General features: G+C 41.7%; 1 protein-coding gene across 6 annotated transcripts in view; it reads right to left on the bottom strand.

Moving 5' to 3' along the window:
- EMCN (endomucin) overlaps positions 1–17,327 on the bottom strand; it is a 206,475-nt gene that overhangs the window by 134,041 nt on the left and 55,107 nt on the right. For all 6 annotated transcript variants that reach the window (XM_073601557.1, XM_073601565.1, XM_073601535.1 and 3 more), the window contains exon 3: positions 13,265–13,336. In XM_073601557.1, the coding sequence (XP_073457658.1) occupies positions 13,265–13,336 (72 nt within the window). The remainder of the gene's footprint in view (positions 1–13,264; positions 13,337–17,327) is intronic.

Genomic DNA, 17,327 nt, shown 5'->3' on the forward strand with positions numbered 1-17,327 from the left:
TATCTCACAAAAGTGAGTACACCCCTCACATTTTTGTAAATATTTTATTATATCTTTTCACACTGAGACGCTTTACAGGTGCTATAACGCTAAAAATAGCGCCCGTAGTGCTTTCACACTGGAGCGGTGCACTGGCAGGACGCTCAAAAAAGTCCTGCAAGCAGCTTCTTTGAGCCGCTTTAGGAGCGGTGTATACACCGCTCCTAAAGTGCCCCTGCCCTATGAAATCAATGGGCAGCACCGCCGAAGTGCCCCGCTAGTGGGCAAAAAGGGCAGCTAAAACAGCGGTAAATCGCCGCTAAAAATAACAGCACTTTACCGCCGACGCCCGGGGCGGCTCAGTATGAAAGAATTGAAATTCGGTAATATTCATGATCGATAATCAATAAAATTTTCTTCTAGTCAAAGTCCAAATCGCATGTTTGTGCGATTCTTTACATCACAGCCCCCCCCCCCCGTTATATCACAATCCCATTTTTATATCAGTGTCCTCAGGTCCCCCTGCATATCACAACCCCGCTTTACATCACAGTCCCCTACTTCACACCACAGTTTCCCCTTTACAGCATTGCCCCCTGTTCCCTTCACATAACCCCCCCCACAGTGGTTTCCTCTGCCCCCCTTCACATCATCCCCCCACAGTGGTTTCCTCTTCACCCCTTTCTGCCCCATCACATCACCCCCAACAGTGGTGTTCTCTGCTCTTCTTCTCATTCCCTCCACCCACAGTGGTGTCCTCTGCCCCCCTTCAAAACATCCCCCATGGTGGTGTCCTCTGTCCCCCTCAGAAGATCACCCCCAAAAGGTAGTGTCCTTTGGCTTTCTTTCACAACCCCCCTTCACAGTGGGGTCCTTTGGTCCCCTTTGAGATCACCCCCCCATTGGTGTCCTTTCTCCCCCTTCACATCACCCCCCCAACAGCCATTTCCCCTGTACCCCTTCGCATCACCTTCCCCTACAGTGGTGTCATCTGCCCCTCTTCACATCACCCCCCCCACAGTGGTGTCCTCTGCCCCCTTTCTGCCCCCCTTCACATCACCTGCCCCCTTCGCATCATTCCCCCCACAATGGTGTCCTTTGCCCCTTCACATCATTCTCCCACAGTGATGTCTTCTGCTCCCCTTCACATCACCCGCCATAGCCATGTCCTCTGCCCCCTTCCCGCACAATGCTGTCTCTACCTCCCCTTCACTTCCCCCCTCCTCCACAGCCATGTTCTCTGCCCCCTTCACATCACTATCCCCCCACAGCCATGTTCTCTGCCCCCTTCAAATCACTATCCCCCCAAAGCCATGTTCTCTGCCCCCCTTCACATCACTATCCCCCACAGCCATGTTCTCTGCCCCACTTCACATCACTATCCCCCACAGCTATGTTCTCTGCCCCCTGTGCTCTCCTACATTACTTGGGTACACAGATCAGAGAGCAGCAGGCAGGACAGCTCTGGTTGGAGGGGGGGAGCAGGAGTTGCTGGACTTACCTTTTCATATTACCAAGCTGGTGGTTGGCTGCTGGAACTGCCCTGTGCTCTAACAACCAATCTCCTGCTGGTTAACTTGAAGTCAACTCTGGCAGCTCCAGCTCCCGCTCCCACCCTCCATCTAGAGCTGTCCTGACTCCTGCTGTCTGCTCTGCTTTGAGAATGACTGTGGCGGCTGCTTTAGACTTTTGCTGACTTGCCAGCTATAAAGAAAGCACATTGTCAGGTTCCTATGAAAAATTACAATATTCTCAAAAAACATAGATAAGAGGTATTTAACATAGATAGGATAATAATTATAAGAAGAAGAATAAATTAAGAAACTGATTTAGATGCACCCTAAATGAATGCAGTTCTGTTCGTCATAGATGCAGGATTGATCGGATTTTTAAAGATTAACTCATCTCTAAACACATCTCTAACTCACTAGAGATTTATAAATTGTTCTGCATTAATCCAGGCTCATCCCAATAGTCCTAATTATAGAGATGAAAACTTGCCTGACATGAAGGAAGCAAGTACTTAAATGCAAATATATGTGCATTAAAATCTGAAAAAAACATTGTTACTACGCATAGTTTACAACTATATATGTACATAAGTGGAAATTAAATTTGCTTTGTAATGGCTCATTCTCACAATTCAAGCCCACCATTTGACTGCCAATGTGTTATTTTATCTCAATAATTGGTAAAGTGGAACGTCACCCAAAAGGGGAGGTTCTACTTTTTCACCCTTGTTCACTTCCTTCCCCCTCCTCTATCACTTCCAAACAGAAGTTCAGCCGCCCCCCCCCCTTGCCTGCAGCCTTTTTGGACACAACACAGGTCCCAGAAGGCTGAGGGACCATTCACAAAGCACAGTGCAGCTTGCGCATGCGCAGTGGAAAGCCAGCTGTAAAGCTACAAGGAGTGAGTCACAACTGGTTTCCCTTAGTAAACATGCTGGCGACAGAGGCCTGAGCACCAGTGAAGAACCGGCCCAGGTGAGGACGGTGCTGGTTCCTAACTGGTAAGTGTTCTTTTATTAAAGGTCAGCTACAGTATTTTTATTGCAATAATAAAACATGAAAGAATAGGGATGAAATGTAAGCTCACATGTAAAATAACTTATTAATTACAAATGACACTAAAGTGTAATAATATTAATACATTTTATATAGCGCCTTTAAAGGCAAAAAAAGTTTTTAGATTTGATTTGAATGAGTTTAGAGAAGATGACTCTTTGATGTTCTTTAGAAGTGAATTCCAGAGTTTTGGAGCATAGCAGAAGGCTCTGTCTCCTATCGAGTGTAGGCGAGTAGAGGGGACACACAGAAGACCAGAGCTTGGAGGTACACAATCCAGGGGTTCCACACTTTGTCAAACCTAGCTTGTTTATCTTTACGGATATGTCAGAAACCATGAATCAGACTGAGACAGAAGTACAGTTAAATCACACTTGTTTAATAATAATATAATAAAAAGGTAAACAGAGCAAACATAGTCAAAACATAGCCAGAGTTCAGGAACTGGAATGGATAGTCAGACAAGCCAAAACCTAAGGGAGCCAGAGATGAGCGTAGTAGAACAGCAAGCAGGATCTGGAGCCAGAAGGAATGTCAGCCAAGCAAGTCTTTATCAGGAACAAAGGAGAGTGTCTCTAGAGATGTGACCAAGGCAGAGATCATCTGGGCTGGACGGCTTATGTAGGCAGGACTGACGAGCAGCATATCATCAACAGGTGAATCACTGTGGAGAGAAAGGAGCTGGCAATCAGCCAACAGCTGAGCAGCCAGCTTTGAGACGGAAGGGCTGAGCCAAGCCCTGACAGGATACTGGTCAGTTTTTCATTAATCATAATCCATGATATTTTGTGTTTCACCAACAGGACATTAATCACGGGCGATTTCCATGCTATTGCTATTGTTATTTTGGCCACTAGAAAAATAAAAAAGATAAGCATTCAATGGTGTCTGGGGATCTCCTCCAACAGGTCGGCAAACAACGCAGTTTTGGCGTCTCTGGGTATGTTCTGACCCGTTACTGAGTGTAACAAATTGAACATTCTAATCCAAAAATGTCATACCTTCGGGCAGGGCCACCAGACATGAAACATGTCGCCCTCTTGCCCGCATCCCCTAAAGCAAAGGGGTGAGGTACCAGGATATATTTTTGCCAGTCTAGTCGTAACGAGATTACCCTGGCTATAAAATAGGACGTATAACTCAGTGATTCCTCCTTGTGAGTTGGGGGCACGTATACATTAATTCTCAAATAAAGTCCTGGTGGTAATATCAGTTTGGTCCTTGTTCAGGGTCTGCAGAAAATGGGTAATTTGACACAGCTGGTAAGTGTCAGTGGGAGGCATCTGTAGTGATTCCCTCAAATAGGAAGACTGTCTAATACCCCTGTGATCGATAAAATTCGATATCCTAGAGACCATTGTCAGTCCACCATGTAAATTTTTGAATTTACTGCCTAGGGGGGAAGTGAGGATTATTAAACCGGGGGGCCACCGGGTAGTGGGGAAAATTTCAAAGGGTATAGCTTGCATGCCATGTCCCAGAGGCACAAGAAGTGCAATAAGGAGTCAGAACCGCCCAGCGCTCCCTCGAAGGAAGCCACATCAAAAGATCCAGTAAGCGTTGGACTAGCCTGAGCCTCCAGCCGAACCCAGTCAGACTGATATGTCGTAGCAAAAATTTGGTATAACTGGACCAATTGGGCAGCGCTATAATACCACAAGAAATGAGAGACTCCAAGTTCTCCCCTCCCCTTGTGTAAGTATAAAGTGGAGTGGGCCACCCGACATCCACCTTTATTCCATATAAATTTATAGGTCAAATACTGCAACTTCCGGAAAAACACTGATGGGTTTGGAATCGGAAGAGAACGAAAATAATAAAGTATTCGAGGAAGAATCGTCATCTTGATGACCGCTATTCTACCCATCCAGGAAAGAGCCTGGGCTTGCCAGTTCTTTGGGTCACGTTCGATAGAATCATAGAGGGGACTATAGTTAACCAGGTACAGCATTGCAATGTCAGAGGTCAGTTTGATACCAAGATATGGGAGCGCCTGAGTTCTCCATTTAAAGGAAAACAAAATCTGAATCGTACCCAGATCCAAGCTCGAAAGGTTCACGTTTAACGCTTGCAATTTAGCTTGATTGACCCTTAAGCCCGATATGTTTCCAAAATTGGACAATGTGGCGAATAAATCGGGGCAAGGTCGTAATAGGATCCATAATAAATAACAACAGGTCATCAGCAAATAGAGTACATTTATGTGTCATACCAGCACTTGAAATGCCATGAATATTAGGGTTGGACCTGATGGCAAAGAGGAGAGGTGAGAGAGGGCATCCCTGCCTGGTCCCCCTCCGGATATGTAAAAGATCCAATTTACGACCCTGTCCAATAATATTAGCTGAGGTGTTCCAGTAAAACTTAGAAGGGTAAGAAATTGAGGTCCATAGTTCCATTTCCTCAGTATGTGGAACAAAAAGGGCCATGATAAAGAGTCAAAGGCCTTGTGTAGGTCCAATGACAGCAACATACCTCACCCTTCCCAATAAGAACACAATAAAGAGACCAAATCTATAGCCTGTCGGATCTGGTCCGCGGCCTGTTGCCCTGGGACAAATCCCACCTGATCTATGTGTATATATTGTGCCAGAAATGTATTAAACCAATTTGCGTATATTTTGGAATTTTAACTGGCTGGTAATCAGGGATATTGGTCGATAGTTGGCTACATCACTATGATCCCTATCTGGTTTAGGAATCAAGCATAAATGAGCCCTGTTGGAGTCTGTATCGAGGGTTGTCCCTTCCTGAATGGCTGTAAAGAATTTGAACAGGCGAAATGCCAATTGTGGGGCAAATTTTTTGTAATAAGAGGCAGGCAAGCCATCTGGACCCAAAGTCTTTGAAGCGTTAGCTTGTTTGATGACAGCCTCGGGGTTGAAGGACGAAGGGCGAAGGGCCTCCCTGTTCACTGTACAAGGACTTATAGTAAGCATAAAAAGATCCATTATCGTCTGTGGGTTCTGAATCAAGGTACTGTTAGCGAGCCTGATCTTAGGAAGCCCAGTGTGATAAAATTGAGGTGTCAACTTACGAGCCAGCATAGTGCCTGGCTTATTCTTAAACATGTAGAAGGATGCCTGGATCCATCTGAGACCCTTTTCCGCCTTAGTCCTTAGACAAAGATTCAGCTCCAGCCAGACCAAATCTATTTTGTCTCTAAGGTTCAAGTGTGGATTCTGTTTATGTCGGGTCAGCAGGTCAGACAACTCCCTCTCCTTTTCGTTTATAAGTAAGTCTGCATTCTTTTTAAGGCGAGACGCTATTTCAATAAGGTAACCCCTGATCATGGCTTTGTGAGCCGCCCAATTAGTCACAGGAGAAGTGTCCACCAAGTCATTCAGAGTGAAAAACTCCTTAAGGTGTTGTTCTATATCAAAGCAGACTGAGGGGTTGCTTAATAGTGATTCATTTAGTTTCCAAGGGGTAGGGCCCCTAGGGTATTTTAAAGTGTCACATGAAGTCAAGAGCAAAGAGTGGTCTGACCAGGTCACATCTACTTTTTTACTAGCCTGAAAAAGAGGAACTGCTGCCGGGTTCGTAAAAAAAATGGTCTATTCTAGAATAAGTATGGTGGACATGAGAAAAAAATGTAAAGTCTTCCTGGATGGGTTAAATTCTCACCATACATCAATCATATTGTGATAGCGCAACATTTTGGCCAGTTTTGACCCAATTTTTGGGTAATGTCTAGTGGAGGACGAGGGTCGTCTAGTTTTGTCATAGATAGCATCCAGGGCTACATAAGACACGCCTCCAAAGAGCACTAGACCCCTCCCCCAAGTCCGGGGACACAGCATGCAGCAAGGCTCGGAAGAAGGGTGATTGAACCACGTTAGGGGCATAATATGAGATTAGGGTGACCAGGGAGCCCTCCAAGTACCCCACTAGCATCAAATAGCGCCCTTCTGGATCACAAATCTTTTTTTCTAGTGGAAAAGAAACCCTTTTGGAAAAGCAGATCGCTACCCCCCAGTCCTACCCGGTCCATTTGCCAGATAAAAGTGGGGATAATTGGGGTGCAAAAAGTTTGGATTATAGTTTGGTGGGAAGTGCGTTTCTTGAAGGAAGAGTAAGGATTTATAATGTTGGAAGGCCATCCTCCATTTGACTGGGGATTGTAACCCCTGGACATTGTGTGTGACAAATTTGTAGAGGAGTTTATTGGTAGAGTCCGTAATGGTGCACAAAGAAAAAGGGGAGAATTCACTTACCAACTGCTTCTAATCTGACAAATGAACTCCCTGGACAGTGACGTTTACCGCTGATGAAGATGCAGGACTGAGGTGACCCAGGTAAGGGAAGATGTGCAGAGGAAGAGTAAAGTAAAGGAAATCACAAGAAGAGAAGAAAGGCTCAAATACTTTCAAGATAATTGCTGTCCTGTGAATAAAAAAGGGACAGGTTATCTGTTGAAAAATTGGTCACAAAAACAACAGCAACAACAGGTCAGGGGGTAAAACCCTTTTTCGTCCACAATTATCCCTTTGGGTCAAGCCCAGGACCAGGTTTGATCTTTGGACCCCTCACAAGGGGGGAAAGCAAAGACAAAAGGGCAGATGACCACCCCCACTAGCCTCCAGCCCGCCCTTATAAACATTAACGAGAGTGTAAACCTTTACTGTGAGAAACAAGTCCCCCAAGAGCTTAGTAAGATGTGAAAAATACACAGGGAGCTCCCGGAGTTCTCCCTTCTCAGTCAATGTAACAGAAAGTCAGGGATCATCATGGATGTTCCAACTGTGATCCCGCCCTAGGATTGATTAGGGAAAATAATGAACAAAGAATACTTTGCCATGTTCCAGCAAGTCCCTTTGACTCTGTCAACTTCATGAATGTTTTCCTTTAAGCTTGGCTTTGCTTCTGGTGGAGCACCACACTGGGGATAATGGGCTCTGTGAGAACCTGTGAGCAGGAGACTTAGGTTGTGGTGGTCAAGGAGATCTCTCTGGTGCCATGGAAAGGAGGCCCAGTTTTTTCAGCAAGGCTTCACCTCCGTGGAACATGGCAAAGCAGTGTTTTTTGTTGCGGAAGGTAAAGTTCAGATGAAAAGGGAAGGCCCAGTAATATTTTACATTCTTGGTAAAGAGGTTGTAACAGGGGTTTCAATGCTCTGCGCTTCTGGACAGTATCTGGTAAAATGTCCACAAAAATCTGGATGTTGTGATCACGCAGCTGCAAGCGGCTATCTCTCTAGCTCTGGCCATTACCCGCTCTTTAGTGGCATAGTAGTGGGGTTTTACTATAATGTCCTGTGGCAATTCATCTTCGTGGGGTGCCATCAGGGCTCTATGGACTCTGTCCAGTTCCATCCTGTGAGAAGGTATATGCGGAACAAGATGGGAGCTAAGTTCTTTGATTATGGCTTTGGAATCCACCAAGGATTCAGGAATACCATAAACCCTGAAATTGTAGCGGCGGGACCGGTTTTCTAAATCATCAGTCTTGCTCAGAGCATCATCCAGTCGCTTGTGTAGATACTCAATGCATTCCGTATTTTGGTTCTGGTAATGGTGTCAAGGGTAGTTTCAATGGTCCCTATGCAGAAGGTCAGCTCCTGGAATTCATGTTTCAGTTCTGATGTTATACACTTACTGGCCTTATCAAGCCCTTGCTCTAGCAACATAGAAAATCTTGCCAAGAGTATGGGGTCTCCCAAGTACTCTACTAGCAGTGATGCTACAGCCTGGGGTATAGGAGGAGGACTGTCCTCCATGCTCCCCTGACTTAGTACAATGTCACATAGTGCCCTATCCAGGTCGGATTGGGAGGAGAATATGTCCCTTTCTGGGGATAGAGAGGCAGCCTGGGAGTCTTTATCAGGTGTCTCACCTAATCCGCTGTGTCCCAGAACATCCAGGAGCTGTGATTAAGACAGGAGCCCCTGTTTGTGTCTTGGCGCTGATGCCATATTGGCCATGCGGGCACTCTCCTTGTTGTCCTTTGCGGGCGGCTGTGGAGCAGTTTTACATCTGCCTCTGGCCATAGGCAAGGTCCAGGAGGTAGTGGATGTCTGGCTGGGCAGTATTATGCAGCAGGCTCGGGTGGGAGGAAATTGGCCAGCGGGGAGCGGAGCTGAAGCTTTATGCATCCTCCACCTTCAGCTGCATGCATGCGCCCTCCTGGCTGCAGAATTTTAAACATATTGACTAATATTGGATTGAGATACACCAGCGAGTGGAGCATTGCAGTAGTCAAGTCGGGAGAACACAAATGTATGGATCAGCTTTTCAGCTATAGTGTATGAAAGCATGGGACGCAGTCAAGCAATGTTTCTTAACTTGAAAAAAGATGTTCTGACAACATTTTGTACATGTGGATCAAGTAGCATCAAATATCGCCCCTATATTTTTCAATTTAGACTGAAGCTCAGGTACATTTTGTTGTAACTTGTCTCCTCGTACGAGTCAAATCTTAACTTGATCCAGAATGTGGTCTAAGGTGAATTTCACTCACAGGTGCAAATAAGCCTGACTTCAGTCTTGTTTAATTGAAGGAAATTGTGGTCCATCCAAGTTTTTATATCACAAATACAGTTAGATAGGAGAGAAGCAGCCAAAGTAGAATCCGGTTTAGTGTGGATGTATCTGAGTGTCATCAGCATAGAAGTGAAGGCCATGCGATCTAAGCAGTTGGCCAAGTGGAAACATGTAAATGTTAAAAAGTAAAGGACCCAAGATTGAACTCTGAGGAACACGGTACTTGACTGGACCAACTTCAGACTGGAATCAGCCAAGAGAAACAAAGTGAGATATAACTTAATCCATTTCAGAGCCAATTCTGAAACTCCAAATATGGTTTCAAAGCGAGAGACTAAAATATTGTGGTCTTCAGGATCAAAGGCAGAACTAAGATCCAGTAGAATAAGCGAGCAAGAATCAGACGCTAACAGAAGGTTGTTAGTGACTTTGACCAAGGCAGTTTCTTGCTGTGCAGTTGCCGAAAACCTGATTGGAGGGGTTTAAGTAGGTTATTTTAAGTCAGGTGATTATGTAACTAAGAAATCACAGCCTGGTCAAGGTTCTTGGCATGGAAGGGTAAGTTAGATATTGATCGAAAGTTGTTGAAATTGTCCAGAGCCATGTTGGGGTTTTTTTTGTACCGGGGTGATGGCGGCAGTTTTAAGGATTGTTGGTACAAAACCGGTGCTAATGGAGTCATTTATGATATTGAGAATAATGGGGCATAGAGAACTAAAACAGGATTTAAATAAATAGGTGGGAATAGGATCAAGTATGCAGGTAGAAGATTTCATATACAGACCAATTTAATCAGGGATGCAGTGCCAAGTAGAGAGAAGTTGGAGAGAGAAGAACCAGTAAAACTGGGTGGGTCAGGAAGTGATGTAGATGAAACGTGGTGTGGTAAGAATTTTATGCCTTATTTTGTCAATTTTAGAGGAGAAAAATACGCGGAACGTGTTACAGAGCTGTATTGAAGCTGATACTGTGGAGGGGCAGCAAGGTTTTAATCTTTCAAAGGTACAGAAGAGTTGTCTAGGGTTGCTAAGATTTTTTTGGCATGGGAGAAATAGTTTGATCTAGCAGTCTCAACTTTACTCTTATAGACACACAAATGGTCCTTCCAAACCTAATAATGGACAGTCAGGCCAGAATGGTGCCACCTGCTCTCCAGTGTCTGTGATTGTAAAGTGTATGTAAAGGCAAACTTTTTTCAATTTTAAATAGTAGAGGGGGGGGGGTTAAAACTTGTGTTGATTTATTTTTTGCTGTTCCACTAAAAACATTTATCTGTGCTTCCTATCCTAGAGTTGCAACAGGAAGTCAGAATATAATATTTCATACTGAAGGTAATTTCCTCCATAGACACTTGTCACTGGTACAGGTATTCTCATTGGAAGATTTAGCCTTACCACCTTTTACATAGTAGGTGAAGTTGAAAAAAGACACAAGTCCATCAAGTCCAACCTATGTATGTGATTATATGTCAGTATTTCATTGTATATCCCTGTATATTTCGATCGTTCAGGTGCTTATCTAATAGTTTTTTGAAACGATCGATGCCCCCCTGCTGAGACCACCGCCAGTGGAAGGGAATTCCACATCCTTGCCGCTTTTACAGTAAAAAACCCTCTATGTAGTTTAAGGTTAGACCTCCTTTCTTCCTATTTTAATGAGTGGCCACGTGTATTGTTAAACTCCCTTCCGCGAAAAAGTTGTATCCCTTTTGTGGGGTCACCAGTATGGTATTTGTAAATTGAAATCATATCCCACTCTAACACATCTCTTCTCCAGAGAGAATAAGTGACAACTCCAACATTTTAGATTTCCCAGCACTTTTTCAGTGACAATGGTCATTAGGACAAAAAGAGGAGTGACGCAGACAGCAATAAAAGCTTGGCAAAGGTTCTTTTCCATTCCTTAGCAGAGTGACTTGCCAATTAATTAAGTGAATGACTATGTTTAAGCACCGTTTCAGTATTATTTACGATGAGAAAAATAGATGAGTAGGAAAGATGTTGCAATACTGTGTGCAATGTCATAATTCATAGTATTCATACTGGCTACGCTATCACTAGATAAATACTATCTTCCAATTCCCAGCTTATTGGCAAGGTCTTCAAAAAAAGTGCCTAATGTTAAACAAAGCACTGTTATAGTCTATATAGGAAATTTATGGTTCCTGTCAATGCTGATTTCAGAAACCATAGAAATAGCCACTTTATTTCCAACAATCCTAAATTGTGAGTGTTATGTAACTAAACAATATCAGTATGTGCATTACAAAATGCTAAGTCTCCTTCAGAATTTTAAAAGTAATAAATGTAGAGTTTTTTTAGGACAATAATAAAAACACAGCAGAGATTGTATAATATGCATTATTTATCAGTGCATCTTCTTCAAGTTTTCAGCTTTATTCTTTATCTTTTATCAACATATGCAGATAAAGCCATCGATTAACAGAATGGGGTTTCCTCTTAGGAGAGCATTTCATACTATCAGTTCCTTTTTACTGTACTGTATGTTCAAATCGTATATACAAGTTGCAAATTCCCATATTAAACATGAGTAGTTAAATTGTTCAGCTGTATACAATTTTCTGCAATGAATTTTCTTACCTGATAGCTGTCTGAATGTTGGTATATATTGAATAAAATACATTGGTTACTAATGTTATGTAGCTATGTTGCTTTTTCTTGAACACATATCTTTGCACTAATTCACAAAATGTTTGTAGAAAGAAAGCTAATCGTTAAGAGTGTTTTGATGGTTTAGGGGGTCACATAAAGTAGGGTATATAAAATAATTTCTTAATAATCTGTTTAATGCATGAATGGGGTAATATTTAAAGCATATCTAAATCCAAAAACTGAAATGTTATATTTGCTCACTTTTGGTCTCTAAAATATACCATTGAAAGCGTTTTGTTATATCTGTTTGATAAGTTAAAAAAAATACTAAAATTTTCCTTTGCTCTCTGCCAGTGCTGACACACTGTTCTCAGGTATCTTTGAGGACTACAGAACCAACCCCTCTATTATATGTAGAATAGTAGAAGAATGGGGGTCCATAGTTCTCTCTTTCTGTCATTTATGTAGTCCTGATACAGTTCAGAGAAGAAGATTGTCAGAGCAGAATATGTTGAAAATTAAGGTGCTATAGCCGAGAGTAATATTTTTTATACACAGGTGTGGTCTTCTGTCTTCTATTTACATGGTGGAACAAAACTCCATAATTGGAACCCTTATCATTTTCATTGGTTGCAATAAAGTAATTACATAATATTTGCCATGGTCATAGCACAATAGGGTTGTGTATGGGCCGCCAACTATTCAACCTAATTGAGTATATCTATGAAGGTTCTTATTTATGCAGATCATCATTTAGTTAGCAGTAGTCACATTCAACTGGACTTGTTCTGTAATGTAGAAGACAGTTTGCTACTCATCAAAGTAACTTCCTTAGCTCCAACTACTCCAGCTCCAACTTGTTTTCCAGCTACTGCTGGACAGCTGCTAAGCCATCCAGTACAGAGATGTATAAAGGCTGACATTACTAACCAGCTCCTAAAAATCTAATTGCCTGGTTGTCTCTGGCTTTTGTACTTTCTGAATCGCTGATTTCTATGAAGTATGCTACAAGCATACTACTTTTTGCTATTTTATTGTCATTGGAAATCTATGTTTAGTAATGACAAATTATAGTAACTTCATTCTAACTTCTCTTAGGTATTACGCTATGGATATGGAATCCTATGAATTTAGATGAGGTACAGCTGTGGGTTTGACATACAGTAAGGAATACATGTGCTAAAGAAAAATAGGATGTTTACTTGGCAAGGGAATTTGAACATTGCAAGGGCATTTTCCCTTAACCTAGTGAAAGAGGTGAAGCTCTGTTGATTAACATCATCCAATCATGTAAAAACAAAAATACTGTTATGTTCCCCTTGCATATGATCTGGTATTCTTTGCCAAGTAAATTTTCACCGCATTCACTAAGCTAAGGGAAAGTTCCCTTGCAATATGGACAGCCTATTTTCCCTTAGTACATCTCCTTCTATATCTAATTATTCTATTACAGAATTGACCTGTGTAGTATAAAATATGCAAACAGAAGAAATTCCTACAAAAGTGACTCTTAATAACTACTTTCATTTATAGCACTTGAAAAGATTTGGATTACAAGTTGCAACATAACATGAAATGCTAGAATACAATACTATGTTTATGAACTATCAAAAGGGATAGTTACCTTTGACTGGTTCTGTAGGTGAATTAGAAATCAGTGGAGTGCTGGTTAAAGCAATACTTGAATTCTGGAGACCTGCAAGGGAAAAGAAGTTGAAAAAGTAAATAAAATGAGTTGCTGAAATTCAATATTTGCAACACATTAACACTTTTATCTATTTCCTCTGGAAGAACAAAAAAGCCGTCCTTTTTATCATGCATGCATGAGTATTTTTTTGTAGTGCTATCCCCCAAGTAACCACCGTACTTTAACAGGTTCTTTCCCAAATTAGTGCAGAGGCAGCCAGGCACACCTCAACAGTCCATTCACTCTGGCTCCACTAAACAGCTTAGGGGATGTCTTTTTAGTTTTATTGCTGAAGAAATTTATCAGGAGAAGGGTGAGGGGAGTATAAGATACTCCAAAATGCTTAAGAACAATTGGCAGAGGACACTCTTTCTTGGTCCTTGGACCATGAGGTAGCTCCAAATTAGTTAAAGTCTCACAGCTGGGGACCATGCGATAGCTCCTGAATAGTTAAAAGTCTCATAGCTGGGAACAATGAAGCAGGTATCTCTGACTACACTGTTTTAAGAAGTCAGTTGGGGTCTTTACTCACAAGACCTAGAACAGCTACATCCTCAGACTGGATCCCTCAATAGAGAGATCCAGCATTCAGTACAGTGGTGCTTCAAGGGCAAGCAGCCCTCTAAGCTCACAGATCCATCCCTGGTGGGGAAAAAGACCATCTCTCCAGGGTTCCAGACTATTTAACAACCTCTGGGCACACCTCTTCAGGAATTGCCTAGGCCCTGCTCAATATTCAGGTTGATCATTTGAATTCTCCATCACCTCTAGAAAGCAATCAAACTCTCAGCTTGTAAAGCCCTGAACAGACCAGACTAAACAATTACTGCTCCCCTGATTACAGAAGGAGCCAAAAAACAAATATGCCTAGCAGCCTAACAAGGAAGGTGCTAAATTTGTAATTTCTGTTCATATACCAGACAGTTACAGACATGATAAAACTGGAACAAAAAATGGCATTCTCAGAACTGAATTATTATTATTAATGTGGTGTGTAACAAGTGTTTTGCTCTAGTGGGACTTTAGAACATATGGTCTGATTTTCTGGTCACAAGTTCTACTGTAGAGCCAATTAAAGTGTATGTTCAGTCAAAAAAAGTTTGGACTATGTCAACAGGCTTTAGGCTTCTTTCAATGGAATTTGTTTTGCATAAATTTAAGACGCTTCTGAAACCACTCAGAATTCCTTGACAGGTGCATTTTACCTGCTTCAAACTGGTTTTGCTTCCCCATACACTTCTATGAGAATGCAAAACCTGTTTGAAATTAACAAACGTCACATTTTCAGGTAAACACCTTTTGGAGGTGGGAGCAAATTTCAGAAAATTAGCTTTATAGCCCAATTTTATTGCACCTCCCAATAATGCTACAAACCCTTGAGATTGCACAGTTTGATGTACTTCATGACATATGAGGTCATTTACATATGATAAATAGTAACGTCTATCTTTGTCTCACTGACCTTTCATTAAAATAATATATCTGTACAAATTAATTAACCGCTTTCCAACCACACTATAGCCGAAAAACGGCTACAACGTGGCTCTCCAGTTCTGGGAGGTTGTCTATGGACGTCCTCCTACATGCGTGCCTGCCTCGTGCCCCCTGGGGTGTACATCGTCCATGCTCTGTGACCCTGTGTCCTGATCCGGACAGATCACGGTAAAGGGCCAATCATATTTTACCATGTGATCAGCTGTGTTCAACCAGGAAAGAAGAGCCGATGACTGGCAAATCTGACAGGGCACAGTAAGTATGTTGTTTACACTGATAATCAGGGCACTGCCCATCAGTTCCCTGATTATTAGCGCAGCCCCATCACTGCCAATCAATGCAGGTTATTATTACCCATCAGTGCAGGTTATCAGTTGCCCATCAGTGTCACCTCATCAGTGCAGCCTTGTCAGTGGACATCAGTGCAACCTCATCAGTGCCCATCAGTGCAGCCTCATCAGCGCACATCAGCGAAGAAGAAAAATTACTTATTTGCATCATTTTAAAACAGAAACTCAGAAAAACATTTTCCCCAAAGTTTTTTGTCTTTTTTTGTTTGTTTAGCAAATAAATACCTCCAAAAGAAAGCTCTGTTTAAAAAATTTATAAAAAATGTATTTGGGTACAATGTTGCATGACCACGCAATTGTCATTCAAAGTGTGACAGCACTGAAGGCTGAAAATTGGCCTGGCAGGAAGGTAGTGAAAGTGCCAGGTATTGAAGTGGTTAATAAATGTCCCAATATACAGCAATAGTGTAAATAAAAAAACAAATTTATCATTAAAGTGTGTGTGTAAAGGCAAAACATTTTTGAATGGAGTGTGGAAAGGTTAGAACCCCCAAGCTTCCTCTTGTAAAGTTTCTATATCTTGCTGTGAAGTTACATAGTTACACACACACACAAATCGAAAACCTCTATATACACAATCCTATACCCACAGCTGATCCAGAGGAAGGTAAAAAAAAAAAAAACAATAAAACATGATCCAATTTTCTCCAGTAGGGGAAAAAATCCTGCCTGATCCCCCAAAATGGGATTTGGATATTCCCTGGATAAAATTTACCTATACATAATTATAACCAGTTACTGCCTATTTTGTGCAATTAGAAAAGAGTCCAGGCCTTTTTTAAAGCAATCTACTGAGCTGGCCAGAACCAGCTCTTGAGGGAATCTATTCCACCTTTTCACAACTCTTAATGTGAAGAAGCCTTTCTGTATTTGAAAGTTAAATCTCTTTTCATCCAGACGTAGAAGTTATTGCCCTGCTTAGCACTGCATCTGTGCAATTTATGACAATCTCTATATCATTTATGAATCAATTAATCAGAATTGGTCCCATCATTTTGCTACAGGCAGGAGAAAACATTTCCTCATTCTCCTTTCCCCAGTGATCAGATTGTACCATTTAAATTTGCAGCAAGTTACAAAAAGCTGTGAGAGGAGATGCTCCATGTCAAACATTTGTAAACACAGCCAGGGATGGGAGAGACACCAACCAGATTTTATATGATTCATATCTGCGAGCAAGCATTTCAATTCAGGAAGAAGATTGTGACCCTGATTGATGCTTGAACAAAGGTGGCTCCATCCTTTTGGAGATAAAAGCAGATGAAGGCATAGTAAAGCCTAGTACACACAATTAGATTATCGGACGAATAATCGTCCCTTTTTTTTTTTTTTTGGGATGATAGTCCATATTAAAAAATAATAGGTTACTAAAGTACGAAAATAAAAATTTGGAAGTGATGTAATGTATTTGTATTGTATTTTCAGACAAAAACCGTACTGATTGAATGAAAATCGTACGATCTAGTATCATACGAAAAACATTTTCGTGTTTGTCCCTTTGGATAATTTTGGACAAAAGCTGTGTAATAACGATCAGATTATCATACGATTGTTTCGAAAGCGGTATTTTTGTATGATATTCTGTTTGTGGCTTAAAGATATATATTGTTATCTTTGAGAGGTAATAAATAACTGTAGGTGGTACAATTACAAATTGCATAGAACGCATGTTCCGAACATAAAAAAATGTATTGCTAGGTCAATTTTATGTTTAAAATCTAAATGTGCCTTTTTTGGTGTAAATATTTTCCTAAAACATTTCTGCCACCATGCCAAGGTTTTGAAGAAAAGACATATCATAAAATTAGAATGAGCAAGAACAGCTTTCACTGGCTCAGGCAGAAGGAACCATATGTACATTCTTTATTTCCAGGCATACCTTTTCTTTGTAACCTTTCTCAACCTTTTTAACATGGAGGAACTCTTGAAAAAACTTTCTGGTCTCAGGGAACCCCTGCTAAAAATGACTATATCTGCAACTCATGATACATTAGTGTGATGGACAATGGGAAGAATGCTCCTTATGCCGCGTACACACAATCGGACTTATTGGAAAAAAATATGACGGCTTTTCCGACGGGATTCCGCTCAAGTTTGCCTTGCATACACACAGTCACGCAAAAGTTCACTGAAATTACGACCGTCAAGAACGCGGT

Source organism: Aquarana catesbeiana, linkage group LG01 (genome assembly GCF_042186555.1).
Source record: "Aquarana catesbeiana isolate 2022-GZ linkage group LG01, ASM4218655v1, whole genome shotgun sequence".
In the NCBI taxonomy this organism is placed as follows: Eukaryota; Metazoa; Chordata; class Amphibia; order Anura; family Ranidae; genus Aquarana; species Aquarana catesbeiana.